Here is a 14,779-nt window from a genome sequence, read left to right as displayed (position 1 = left end):
ATAAGTCATTTAACCTCTCTCAGTCATAGTTTCCTAATCTGAAAAATGAAGATAATAATAGTAGCATCTACCTCCCAAGGTGGTTGTGAGAATCAAATGAGGTAATAGTGTAAAACACCTTAAAGTGCTATATAAATACTTAATTATTACTGTTATTATAATTATAACAAATAGAATTTTGAAGCTGATAAAATGCAGATAGGCTAGTCTTAGGATTTTTCATATATCAGTTTTTATTTATTTGTCTAAGAAGGGAAAGAAAAATTTGTCTTCTATGTCTGTTTAAGATGCTTAAAACATTTTTAATAGATGCATATAGAAAAAAATGACATCAATTAATATACATTTTATGCATGAACATTATTAGTATTCTCTGCTTGGTTTTTTGTTGGACATACAGAGATTACACTTTCTTGCGTGTGAAGAATGGGATCTAGAATAGCATTTAATAAAAACAATAATCTACATGAAATTAATTATAGTTTAATCCAAAAATATTAGTATTCATCAAATTGTATTATATTATGATTACAGCAACTATGTTATTGAGATTTGTGTCTCAATTGGAAACTTAATAATATAAAGAATTGGAGACTATTTTGGTATTAAAATTATTTTAGTCTAGAAAGAATTTTTGTGTAACATGTAGACATAATACGTTTTAGTAAAACTTACCTGAGTATGAATTTGGGGGCTTTGAATGTTTTATTACTTTATTACAATATTACTTATACTGTATTTACAAAGTTTCATATTTTTTCTCCCAGGGGTATCTTTAACACTGATTGTGAGAGGATATAGAAATGACATTGCTGTCATTATAGTGGACGTAGACCATTTCTTCTCAAAATCGGGAGTGAACAATACTCAAAAGGGAGAAATATAGAAACAAATAAGGAATGTTGTTTTGTGCATCTTAAATATAATAGCTTAATGTTTTAATTCCTTTTTACTACCAATACTTTTTAAATATGTGTATATTCCAGGATACGCCAAATTGGGAGAAAAGAAATCACATTTTTAGCAAGATTTTCAGGAGGAGTTTTCTTTGCTAAATCATATGCATTGTTTTAATTTGGTCAGATAATCACCACGTATATATCATTAGGTATAAGCTCTAATAGGAAGAGAATAACCTTTAAATGATTAAAATTTGTTAATCAGTTCTTTCAGTCATGTTGGACTCTTTATGACCCCGTTTGGGGTTTCTTGGTAGAAATACTGAAGTGGTTTGCCATTTCCTTCTCCAGCTCATTTTACAGATGAAGAAAGTAAGGCAAACAGGATTAAGTGACTTATACAGGGTCACACAACTAATAAATGTCCTGACTCTAGTTCCTGGAACTTTTTATACTGCACCACCTAGCTTCTCTATGAGTCATACAAGTTAATAAGAACTACAAAAAATAGTGTTGCTGATGGAGTAACATTTTTTTCAAAGTTCTTTTGGGCAGTCTAGAGTAAAGTTGTAAAGACTGCTGAGAGGAGTCTTGAAGGACACTCTCAGGGTTTTCTTTACAACCACCATTCCCAGCAGAAAGTCCCTATTTTCGAGATGAAGAAATTGAAGCTCAACAATATTAAGTGATTGACTTAACCTCACATAGATGACTCTACCAGGTGGAACTAGAACTTAGATTTTCTGACTTATGGTCTAATGAATGTTGTTATCCCTATACCAAACTGCATGTTACTATTCCCTAACTTGGAGGAGAGCATTCTGGGTAGAAAGTACAGCATTCACAAAAGTACGGAGCCTAGAATACCAAACTCTTTCCATACAAATTTAAATGGGAAGAGAGTTCCTAAAATTGTTTCCACATTTGTTCTGAAGAGTATTTCAAATTTAAGTAAATACCTTAGCAGATGAAAATTTTACTTTGTTTTTAGGAAAATCCAAATGTATAGTGGTTCAAGTTAAGTTTTGCTCTTGCAGACATATTTTCTACCATTGTTCCTGGATTGACCTTGAGAAAGTGCAGAGTAAAATGTGCATTATAAAATCGTGGTTTGTATACAAATTTTGCTTTTGAAAGAAAAACTTTCTCTACTATAATATAACTACTCTAGCTCAGTTTTTTGTGTAGTGTAGGTGTTAGAAGTCACCAAATATCAGAGCACCTCCTTATGAATTAGCAAATAAAATCAGTCAGCCAATCAGTAAATATTTATTAAGCACCTGCTATGTTGCAAGCACCATGCTAAGTGCTGAGGATACAAAAAAAGGCAAAAGAGAGTCCCTGTCTTCAAAAAGCTCACAGTTTGATGTTGTTAAGCAAAACTGTATTGATGCTAGGAATCAAATTGTTAGGAAATAACCTACTTTTTAAAAAAATGAACGCCAACACCTTTTATGGAAGGAAATTATTCCATCAATGGAATGAGAAAGGCTTTATTTTTGGAGTATAGCTTTTTCTTGGGTTTTATCAATCAAAATAAAGCAATTGCTACCTTTAAATGTAATGGAACAAAGAGAAAAATGGCTATCTATCTGACTTGGTCCCATGTTGATTTTATGGTCAGTCAACAAGTATTTTAAAAAAAAAATAATAGGGGCAGCTAGGTGGCGCAGTGGATAAAGCACCGGCACTGGATTCAGGAGTACCTGAGTTCAAATATGGCCTCAGACACTTGACACTTACTAGCTGTGTGACCCTGGGCAAGTCACTTAACCCCCATTGCCTGCCCCCCCCCAAAAAGGAAAAAAAAAATAAACATTTTTATTTAAAGTTTTGAGTTCCAAATTTTATCTATTCTTCCCCCCTTCCTCTCCCTCCTCCCCGAGGCAGCAAGCAATCAAATATAGGTTATATATACATGTGCAATCATGTAAAACATTTCCACATTAGTCATTTTTTACAAGAAGCTGAATAAAAGAAAAAGAATGAAAGAAAGAAGGTGGAAAATGGTATGCTTCAGTCTGTATTCAAACAATATTCAGTTCTTTCTCTGGAGGTGGATAGTATGCTTTATCATTAATCCTTTGGGATTGTCTTGGATCATTGTATTGCTGAGAATAGTTAAGTCATTCACAGTTCTTCATCAAACAATATTGCTGTCACTGCACAACAATTGTCTTGTTTCTGCTTACTTCACTATACATCAGTTCATATAAGTCTTTCTACAAAGACTTTCTGAAATCGTCCTGTTTGTCATTTCTCATAGCACAATAATATTCCATCACAATCATATGCCACAGCTTGTTTAGCCATTCCCTAATTGATGGGCAGTCCTTTGATTTACAATTCTTAGCCATTATGAAAAGAGCTGCTGTAGATATTTTTGTATAAATAGGTTCTTTCCTCTTTGTGATATAAACCCAGCAGTGGTATTGCTGGATCAAAGGGTATGCACAGTTCTATAGCCCTTTGGGCATAGTTCCAAATTGCTCTCCAGAATGGTCAGATCTTTTCACAACTCCACCAGCAGTGGATTAGCATCCCAGTTTTCCCATATCCCCTCCAACATCCAATATTTTCCTTTTTTTGTTATATTTGTTTCTCTGATAGATATGAGGAAGTACCTCGGAGTTACTTTAATTTGCATTTCTCTGATCAATAGTGATCTAGAGCATTTTAACAAGTATTTATTAAGCACTCATTATGTCCCAGGCACTGCACTAAGTGCTAAGGATACAAAGAAAGGCAAAAATACAGTCCCTCACCTCAAAGGGTTCACAGTTTTAATGGGTGAGACATTTAAATATGTTTGTGTGTGTTTGTATATCACAGAATGATATATTTCTATTTCAGGGGCAAGACACTAGCATGGGGGAGTGGAAGGGGAGGAGTAACACCATGAAAAGCATCCTGTAGAATGACAGATTTCAACAGAATTTTGAAGGAGGGCAGGCAGGAGAAGCCAGGAGTAAAGGTGAAGAAGGAAAGCATAAGTAACATGAAACACAGCCATTGAAAAGGTACTTAGATGTGGGATGGAACATAGTGTGTGAGAAAGAAAAAGTATGCCAGTATCGCTGGAGTGTGGAATACTTGGTGCGGAGGAAAGTGAATAAAGGCCAAAAAGGCAAGAAAAGAAAAGAACAGGTGGTGAAGAGTTTTAAATGCCAAAGATAACATTTATATTTGAAGTTCTTATAGGTTATAGGGAACAACTGGAGTTTGGTGGGTGACACAGGCAGACCTGCACTTAAGGAAAATCACTTGGGCAGGTGGGTGGAGGATAGATTAGACTAGGAAGAGATTTGACGGGGCCACCAATGAGGAGGCTATGATAGTATCTCAGACATTAGGTGGTAAGGGCCTATATCATAGTGTTGGTGTGTGAGTAGAGACAATGTGACATATTTGAGAGAAATTATAAAGGTAGAAATGACAACAGCTTAGATATGTGGGAGAAATACAAACTAGCTAAGTTAAAGATGATATTAGGTTATAACCTAGGAGACTTGAAGAATAGTAGTAATATGGACATTTGCAAGGGGAAATGGTTTGGGGAAAATGACAGTGAATTCTTCTTTAGACATGTTGAGTTTGAGATACCTATGGTACATGTAATTCAGTATGTTTAAAAGACAGTTAGTTGGTGATGGGGAACTGGAATGCAGGAGAGAACCTAGGACTGGATATATTGAACTGGGAATCACCTTCATAGAGCTGATAATTGAACCCATTGAGAGCTGATGAGACTATCAAGTGAGATAATGTAAAGGGAGAATATGAAAATGGCCCAAGGCAGACCCTGAGGTCACCCATTTTTAGTGGGTGTGACACAAATGCTACCTCTAGCAAGGGAGACTAAGAATTAATGGTCAAACAGATAATAGGAGAGCAGTGTCATGAATACCTAGAGAAGAGAAAATAGTCAGGAGGAGATGATCAGTAGCACAGAAATCAAGAAGGATGAGGATTGAGAAAACACTATTAGATTAGATAATTAGAGATTGTTGGTAACTTTGGACAGAGAAGTTGCCATTGAGTGATGAGGTCAAAAGCCAGATTGTAGAGTTTAGAAAAGAGTGAGAAAAAAGCAAGTGCGGGCAACTACTATAAATGGCTTTTTTAAGACTTTTAACCATGAAGAGGGTAGAGATTTAGAATCTAGCAGGGGTGGTATGATCATGCTGGGGTTTTTGAAGGATGGGGAAGACATGGGCATGCTTGTAGACAAGAAGCCAGAAGATGTAGCTTAAAACCTTACCTCAAGGATTTTAAATTGTAATGACCAGATACACAGGTAAGAAGCCAAACCAGACTGCTAATAGTTCTCCAAATGCAACATGCCATTTCTCATCTTTGTACATTTGCAGGTTGTTTCCAATCCCTGGAATACAATCCTCAACTGGTCTTCAAAATTCTTAACCCCTGACAAACTTCAGTTTAAATAACATCCCTTCCATGAAGTTTTATTTGAACCCATTCTTCTTTTTTTCTTCCCTTCCTCAAGTGAAAGTGCTCTCTTCCTTATCAAAATTTCCGGTATACTTTGTATTTCTCTTTGTATTGCTGCCACCACACCCAACCTTGTTTAAATTTTTTTGTGGCTGGTATTTCCTACTTGGTCCTACTCCTGCCGCAAGTTCAGCTCTGCTTTTTACCCAGAGTCCCATTCTTACTCTTGTTCCTATTTCTTGTGGGAGAAAAGACAAAAAAAAATGAAAGAAAAGGCATGAAGAGAATGGCAGCAGGTGTTTAGAACATAGTTAGTTGCTCAGTTCTTCCTAGCTGATTATTCTACATGGGCTTCCCAGAGTTCTTCAATGAAAGTGTCCTCTTGACATATAATCCTATTTTTACTACCTTTCTTATTTAATGGGAACCTTTTCAATAAGGCATCCCTTTCTGTAGATATTTTAGTCATTAGGCTGATCTTACTAAGTCTCACTGATACCCAGTTAGATTGAATTGACCTATTTTAAGTTCTTTATTCATTCCTTTGTGGGTTTGTGAATGGACAAATGAGGTCATAAATTTTGTTGTTGGATCTCAAGTATTGTCTACTACGAATTAATGGTCCTTTCCACAGCAATCTTTCCTGCATCATAGCTACTATTCTCTATGAGAGATTGCTTAGCAAGTCTTGATGGGTGGTTTTACCCCTCTGCCTCTATGTACAGTTTAAAATCCTCAGGACCCTGAAACCCCAAGTCTTGGAAGCAAGAAGACCTAGGGCCCTGCTTTCAGCCTAGGCCCCAGTGCCATCATTACCAGGAAGCAACACTAGTAGAGATAGAGCCTCTCAGTTACTTCTGCAAAGCTACTGAAGACCAAGAAAAGAAAGTGTTTGTCACCAAAGTCATTGGCACTGTCAAATGGCCCCACAATGGAAACTGTTGATTTTATCTGTCTAAATGACAAAAAAGAATTAATAATATTACTAAGTGCATTACCATCTGTTTTGCTGCTGTACCTGAAGAATCATGAGATTTTTTTTGTCCAGTTTTAGGCTCAAACTTTCTATATGTGTCATTTCTGCCAATAGAGTGTGAGCTCCTTGAGAGCAGGGACTGTTTTACTTTTGTATCCTTATTTGCCTGTCCTTCCTACTTTACTATCTATTTTTACTTGTTGTATCACCAGTACTTAGCATAGTGCATTGCACGTTGTGCTTAATAAATGCTTTTTAAAATTTGTTCATTGGTGCATGCATAAATAACTACTTTTTAAAAAGTCAAAAGTCTTAAGGGATGGGCAAAATTAAGTTCTGTAGAAGGGCAAAGCAGGAATTATAGCTGCTATTTAAAAGAAGGATTAGACTTAAATAAGCATAAAGGTTCGTTGGGGTGGGTCTGCTTTCATTTTAGATGCTTCAGATAGCATGAACAATTTGGCTACACCATAGTATATGTGAAAGAAATTAGTATGAAATAAGACTGGAAATGTACCGTAGATTGAGTACCTATTATACTATTCTATATAAATATGAACCATCGAACCATTGAAGATTCTAAGACAGGAGAATGCAAAACTGGATTTATGCATAAGGAATAAGTCTTTCAGTGGTGTTAGGGGTGAATTGGAGGGCTATTTCAGTAGGCTAAGTGGGTTGTGATGATGTCCTATACTAGGTTGGAAATAGAAAAGCAAAGAGATGGAGATGAGAAAAATAGCTGAAATATATTCAACAAGATTTATTAACTGATGTAGTATTAAAAGTGAGAGAAGAGGGGCAGCTAGGCGGCGCAGTGGATAGAGCACCGGCCCTGGATTCAGGAGTATCTGAGTTCAAATCTGGCCTCAGACACTTAACACTTACGAGCTGTGTGACTGTGGTCAAGTCACTTAACCCCAATTGCCTCACTAAATAAATAAATAAATAAGTGAGAGAAGAGTTTTTTAATTACACAGTTTTTGACTACAGAATATTAATCTTTGCACTGACAGAAAGAAGTATGTCTATAGAAGGAACAGGTTTTGAAGGAAAGATGAACATGTTGAGGCATTTTAAGGGCTATCATGTGGAAGATGGAATAGATTAGGCCTTCTTCACATCATCAGCAGGATGATTGAACAGTTTACTTGCTGCAAAGTATTCCAAGCCCAAAACCTCATTGGAAAGGATTAACAGAGATAGAGTAGTTATTGCTGAATCTACAAGATAAAAAGACTGGGAACCCCCACCCCTGAACCTCCTTCCACCATGCATATCATGATTTAATTCTGGAGAACTTAATACTTAAAATTCTCATTCAGTACCTCTATCTCTAACAAATACTACTACATGCTTACATTAGTGAGCAAAACTTGTGAAGAAGCTTGTGACTGAGGGGTGAGAGAGAGAGAGAGAGAGAGAGAGATTGATCTTCAATGATAATGAATCTTCCTGGCTTCAAGAAGCTACAGACAGTATTTATACCCAGCCACTCAAAGAAAAGAGTGGGAATGGTGGGAATGGTCGATTGAAATCTTGGGGAAGAAATGCATGTAGTGTTTAAAGCCAGACAGTATGAGGCCCAACAAGGCACTTGAGGCCAATACTCTCTCCTAAAGGGTGACTCAGGGTATGGGCCTAGGCCCAGCTTATCCCTTCAAAGTGAAAAGGTATTTATGTTGCAGAGGAAAGGAGAGCCCAAAGAGTGAGAGGTAATACAAAAAGAGAGCTGAAACACCAGGAGATAAGCAGAGAAAGTGTCAATAAAGATCTAGCATATAGGCAGATAAACCAACAGAGAGAATCCTAAAAACAGAAATCGTAAAAACACATCTTCTCTGTTAGTTTATCTGCCTGTGTGCTTGTATAAACTCTCGCTTTGGGGAACATCTTCTTTCCACTGCAACACAAACACCAAATCATGTTGAAAAAAAATTGAATTTGAATCACCTTGATACCTCAGAATAAAGATAAGGAGCCAAAAAATTTAAATTCTTAGCAGATGTATTCTGAATATGGTTTATCCTTTAAAATGTTTAACTCTCAAATTTATTGCTTGGATCTATAAAGAAAATGAGTGGTTAGTATTCATGTTATAGCCTGCTCTTTTTTTTTTTCTCCCCTTTGCAGTTAAGGCTTTATCCTAGGACTCAGTATTGAAAATATTTACTGTCAGGGCATCTGACCTTTTAAAAAACTTTTTCCTTAAAAAGTTATCTCGCAAGAAAGGAAAGGACTATCTTTGTAGAATAGTAATGTTGAAGCTTATTCTTTTAGGAGTCAGTTAATGTTATTGCCCTTTAGGCATTCATATCAGTGCCTATGTCTGTTATTGATATATAATCACTCTTAACTTTCCTATTATTGCTGTCTGATGCTTTGAAGGACCAAACAAAACTCTGGTATTTAAGTTTTATACCAACGCTATACCATATGTTAGATTTTTGAGGGCCACAACTTATGATGGTTGTCTACTAAGAGTTAGAGCACTTGTAATCTGCTTTGGTGAGGGCAGTACTCAATGAAATTGTGAGCCCTTGAAGTATAAATATTAAGCATTCAAGTACAAGTGCTTGTTAGGCCTGATGAGATGCTGTTCTCATTGTATAATTATAAAGTGCTTTCTAAGTTGTTTATGTGTATTGTAAAACACCAATGAGAGAATAAATTTGTTTCCTTGCGGAAGAAAATGTTTAGATTTGTTTCTTTTAATTCATAAGTTTTAATCCACTGTAATTCCAAAATGAGCCATTCATTAGAATCAAGAAAATCTTGGAGATGTAAGAGAACTTAGATTTAATCTAATTTAGTACCCTCATTTTAAAGTTAAGGACTCTGAAGAATCAATAGTTATGATTTCTAAGATTATTATTTGTAATAATTCTGTATAGTCTAGCAATTGCATCTGGGTTTTTTTTTTATCAGAAACAGGTGCTCTTTAACTAAGATCTCTCTGTCTTGAGCGTCATGTTTCCATCTGTGATTGCCTTGCTGTGATAGTGTAAAGGCCAAGGGATACATTCCGTAAAATACTGGGTCAGGGTCAGTTAGGTCCAAATTTCACCTCTAACAATTAGGAGTTGTGAGATCCTGAGTGAATCACACAGCATATGCCTTGGGCAATTCCCTAGGACATAAGGGTTTGAGATTTATGTTCATTTAGGAATAGCCTTTTAAAAAGTAAATTTATAGGGGCAGCTAGGTGATACAGTGGATAGAGCACTGGCTCTGGAGTCAGGAGTACCTGAGTTCCAATCCGGCCTCAGACACTTAACACTTACTAGCTGTGTGACCCTGGGCAAGTCACTTAACCCCAATTGCCTCACTTAAAAAAAAGAAGTAAATTTATTTTTCACAAACCTATAAAATAATTTTCCTTTAAAAATCAACTTTTGGGGCAGCTAGGTGGCACAATGGATAGAGCACTGGCCTTGGATTCAGAAGAACCTGAGTTCAAATCCAGCCTCAGACACTTGACACTAGCTGTGTGACCCTAGGCAAGTCACTTAACCCTCATTGCCTTGCATTAAAAACAAAATCAACTTTTATTTCAAAAGGGCATGCATGCCTCAATATTTAGAGTTATAAAAAATATGTTTGAAATTATCATGAAATAATCTACCTCAAACCCACCCAAATCAGTTGTATTTATTACTTCAAACACACTTCTGGGGGTAGCTAGGTGGTGCAGTGGATAAAGCACTGGCCCTGGATTCAGAAGACCTGAGTTCAAATCCAGCCTCAGACACTTGACACTTACTAGCTGTGTGACCCTGGGCAAGTCACTTAACCCTCATCCCCCCCCCCAAAAAAAAGTGCCTTTGTGAACCTGTGTCTTTCCATAATTGGAGGGACACTTAAAAATATATATATATATATATATATATATGCATATATATATAATGTATGTATATGTGTCCCTTACTTCAAACACACTTCCTAATCAACAGAAAAAAAACCACAAACCCAAAACTCTTGTTTATTATGCTAACTGCAGTAACAAAGAGAACCACAGATGCTTTTTTTCCCTATAATGTGTGGAATTTTACCTCTATTAGTTAAATTTAGAACACAAGGTACTTTTAAAACTGCCTTTTATTTTATCTTCCTTTGTTCAGATTAGTCTTATAGAGGAATTTAGTACTCCTAGAATGAGCAGACTAGTAAGTTCTTCAAAGTAGAGCTGATAGGTGGGATATTGTACTCTGTATAAGCAATACCTTTTGTGTCTTACACAAACTCACTAAAATTCCAGCAGTTAACTATAAATGGATAAAGTAGCAGATACAATAGTTAGCATTAAAACACACCTAACACATTGTGCTTAAATCTTGGGTTTACTGAAGTGAAATTTTCTATGCTAACCATTGTTTTGAAATTTAACAAATTGGCTTTAGTTTATCTGGGTTTTTGTCTCAGGAGATTTCAGAAGCACCCTGTGTGCTTATTACATAGAAATAGGGTTATCATCAATTTGTGTTTAACTCCTTTAAGACATCATACCTTAAAACAAATAATAAATTACTGGGTTTTCTTATAATATAAAAATCACAATAGAGTGCCCCTAAAAATGAATACTATCAGTGTTTTTAACTACTTGACCCATAGAAATCATTAGTACCTAAGTTGTGTAGATCGCTAATTTTGAGGCTGCTGTGGAGTATTGCTGACAGCAGCTTCCTTTCATTTGTGTATTTATCTCTACAGTCTTCCAAGCTTGTATTTTATTCTTGACCCTATCTAGGAGATGTACGAGTAAGGAGTCGGGCAGGATTTGAATCAGAAAGAAGAGGTTCTCATCCATACATTGATTTTCGTATTTTTCACTGTAAGTATTAGCAGTTGAAAGAATACTTCTCATTTAGGCTTTTTTAAAAACCAGAAATTTTAACCTTCATATTATTTCAGTGACATAAATTGCAAATTTTCAAAGCAAATAGCACCTTTGTGTTAGGGCACTTAAATAAAATATGGTAGAAGTCTCTTTACAGTTCTTAGTAGAAAGAGATTTAAGATTCTAATTAAAGAATAAAAATAAGTTTTGATGATTTATACGGGTTTATTTTGAGCCAATTTTGCTGAAATTATTTTTTTTAGTTGACTCTCTAAGGTTGTAATAGTGAAATTCCTCATCTGTAAACTATAGGGATTGGACTACATGACCTCTAAGGAACTAAATCTCTATACTAAATGTTATTTATTTTACAGACATTTGTTAAACACAGATATTAGTCATCAGGTATTAATGCCCACTATGTATCGATACATAGTGGGTGCTGAGAATACAAATGCAAAATTAAAGCAATCTGTTGCCTCAGTGCGCTTATCTATTCAGACCATATCCGTTTCTATATGATAGGAACATGGGTTATAATTTTTTACATGTATACATACATATACATAGATATGTATATATACTCACACACATAGTTATGAAAATATAAACATATATTTGTTTTAAAATAAATATATGCTTAAAGATATATTAAATGTTTAAGCTCAGTATAACAAGTTTTTTTGAAGTCAACAAGCTTACTGTAACCAGTTGGACATAAAATATATAAATGCCTAGTAATAAATATGTATGAATGGTTTGTTAACTGATTTATATAAGCAACAATAGATTTAGGAGGGAAGTGACAAAGTTTGAAGATGATATTTTCAAAACAAAAGCATAGCTATAATACTATAGCCCTTTTGTACATATTTCTTTTTTTTTAAATTAAATCTTAAATTGCCGAGTAATTTTTTGAGAACATTTTCTTGTGACTTTTAAGAAAGCATAAAGACACATGTAGTGGATACCTGGTACTTGCACAAAGTACTTGAGAGACTGGTTGCCTGCTTCTCCCATATTCCTGATATTGTGTAAACAAAGTACCTGAGAAAGGGTGTGTAGATGGGTATATATGTTCTGTTTGACGCTGCATAGTCAATGGGAGACTCTCTGGGTTTACAAGAATTTAAAAATCCTCAGTTTGCTTTTTCCAGCCCTCTTGGCCTCATTTCCTTCGGCTGCCCACTCATGATGTGCTGACATCAGGTGAAGGGCTGTTAGGCCTTCATAAACCCTTGAAAAATAAGTCTATGTTTTCAGCCTTTTTGTTCATTCTTTCCACTCTTAAGTGCAAGGAGTAGTCCCTTACTCTTGAGGTTGGAGAAATAAGCCACAGGAATCCAGGCTAAATTTTGCAGCCAGTGTAGTATTGATAGCCCAGGATCAAGGAGTGATCTTTGGGAGTGATCTGTTATGTTCCTGTCAACAAACCCTGAAAGCAGGACCTATTTGGTCATTCCCACCAAATGATGCTCCGTAGGAACTGACCTAAGTTATGAGCTTCCTTCCCATCCACATTTCCATCCCCAAGTAACATAGAGGAGATTATGCCCCAGGGTTTGGGAATGGGGGAGAATGTTTGTACATTTGGTCTTGCTATATCTTAGAAGTCAATTTCTATTTGTAAAAGTCAGTGTTAAATGGTTTTTAAAAATGGGATTTGGGACATCTAGATGGCGAAGTGGATAAAGCACCAGCCCTGGATTCAGGAGTACCTGAGTTCAAATCCGGCCTCAGACACTTGACACTTACTAACTGTGTGACTCTGGGCAAGTCACTTAACCCTCATTGCCCTGAAAAAAAAACAAAACAAAAAAAATGGGATTTGTCTGCTGAGAATGATATGATACACAGAGAGTCACCAACCAACTTAGATTTTAACAAGAAATTTACTGGAAACCAATCCAGATGGCCAAGTATAATCTTAACAACAATGATGACAGTGAAAATACCACCACCACCACCATCTCCTCCTCCTCCTTATTCTTCTTCTACTACTACTACTACTACTACTACTACTACTACTACTACTACTACTACTACTACTAATGATAATAACTAGCATTTATATAATGCTTTAAAATTTGCAAATTTGCAAAGCACTTTTTTAAAAACAAACAACTCGTTTTACTTTCACAACAATTCTAGAAGGTAGATGTTCTTTTTATTCCTATTTTACAGGTGAGGATACTGAGGAAGATAGGTTAAATGACTTGTCCAGAGTTCTGCCATGCAGGTACTAGATTTCTGAGGAAGGGTTTGAATTCAGGTCTTCCTTTTCCAAGTCCAGAATTCTGTCTATTGTATCACCTAGTTGCCTGCTTGAAAAAGACCTGGGAGGGGGCAGCTAGATGGCACAGTGGTTAAAGCACTGGCCCTGGATTCAGGAATACCTCAGTTCAAATCCAGCCTCAGACACCTAACACTTACTAGCTGTGTGACCCTGGGCAAGTCACTTAACCCCCATTGCCCCGCAAAAAAAAAACAAAAAAGAAAAAAAAAAAAGAAAAAGACCTGGGAAAAGCATCAGAACAAAACCTGATAAGAAAATCTAAGGGTAAAAAAATCACACTTGGATTCATTTTCTTTTTGTGAGTAAATCATAGAGTAAAAGTGAGAAGAAGGTTAGTGATTCTGTGCAGGAGTGTTGAGGCAGCTGTCTGTCAAACTGATGACAGAAAGGTCCATTTTTTCTCTTAAGGTATTTATATATTTATTTTTGTTTTTTGTTTTTTTTTGCGGGGCAGTGGGGGTTAAGTGACTTGCCCAGGGTCACACAGCCAGTAAGTGTCAAGTCTCTGAGGCTGGATTTGAACTCAGGTACTCCTGAATTCAGGGCTGGTGCTTTATCCATTGCCCCACCTAGCCGTGCCCTCTTAAGGTATTTATATAAGATATGCAAGAACTTCCAAAGACTTATGAAAATGGTTGACTACAAACTACCACCTGATTTATATGAGCTCAAATGATACTGCCAAAAATGACAAAAAATGGAAATAGACAATGTTTGAGGCACTGTGGAAAGATAGTAACACTAATACCCTGTTGGTGAAAGTGTGAATTGGCCCAGCCATTCTGGAAAGCTGTAGAATTTTGTTTAAAAAATACTTGTGTCCAGTCAGCTTGAAGCAGTGTGTGAGGCAGTTTTGGGTCAGTTGGTTTCGGGAGTTGGTGGTTGGAACCTCGTGGGGTTGGTAGCTGAACCAGGAGTGGTTGAGGTAGTTAGGGATTTTCCTGTTCTTTCAGAGACACTTGTTCTCTCTTTGTTAACCTCTAATATATTTTAATAAATGTTTGATGCCAAACTGTTAAACTGTTGCCCTAGTTAGCTTTCCCTACAAGGGGACAGATAGGGTAACCACACACATTTAGTTTTACCTGTCACACTATCTATCAAACAAGCAGAAAGAGGTACTATACATACCAAAATATTCACAACAAAACTTTTTGTGGTAGCAAAGAACTAAGAATAAAGTAGTGCCCATTTACTGGGAAGTGGCTATATGCAAATTTTGGTATATGAATATATTGGGGTTAAACAACTGCATCGTAGTAAAAAAATGGCTATTAGGAAAGCAGAAAAATATGGGAATGCTTCTGTGAAATGGTGTA

The 14,779-nt window shown here is 36.1% G+C and overlaps 1 protein-coding gene across 4 annotated transcripts in view; it reads left to right on the top strand.

Moving 5' to 3' along the window:
* Nucleotides 1-14,779, top strand: part of PDE7A (phosphodiesterase 7A) — a 164,465-nt gene that overhangs the window by 87,865 nt on the left and 61,821 nt on the right. For 2 of the 4 annotated variants that reach the window (XM_043984582.1, XM_043984671.1), the window contains exon 3: nucleotides 11,075-11,158. The exons of the other annotated variants lie outside the window; for them this stretch is intronic. In XM_043984582.1, the coding sequence (XP_043840517.1) occupies nucleotides 11,075-11,158 (84 nt within the window). The remainder of the gene's footprint in view (nucleotides 1-11,074; nucleotides 11,159-14,779) is intronic. 4 annotated transcript variants of the gene reach the window in all.

This window comes from Dromiciops gliroides, chromosome 1 (genome assembly GCF_019393635.1).
Source record: "Dromiciops gliroides isolate mDroGli1 chromosome 1, mDroGli1.pri, whole genome shotgun sequence".
Classification (NCBI taxonomy): domain Eukaryota; kingdom Metazoa; phylum Chordata; class Mammalia; order Microbiotheria; family Microbiotheriidae; genus Dromiciops; species Dromiciops gliroides.
The sequence above is the reverse complement of the archived record's forward strand: the minus strand, read 5'-3'. Positions and strand labels throughout refer to the sequence as shown.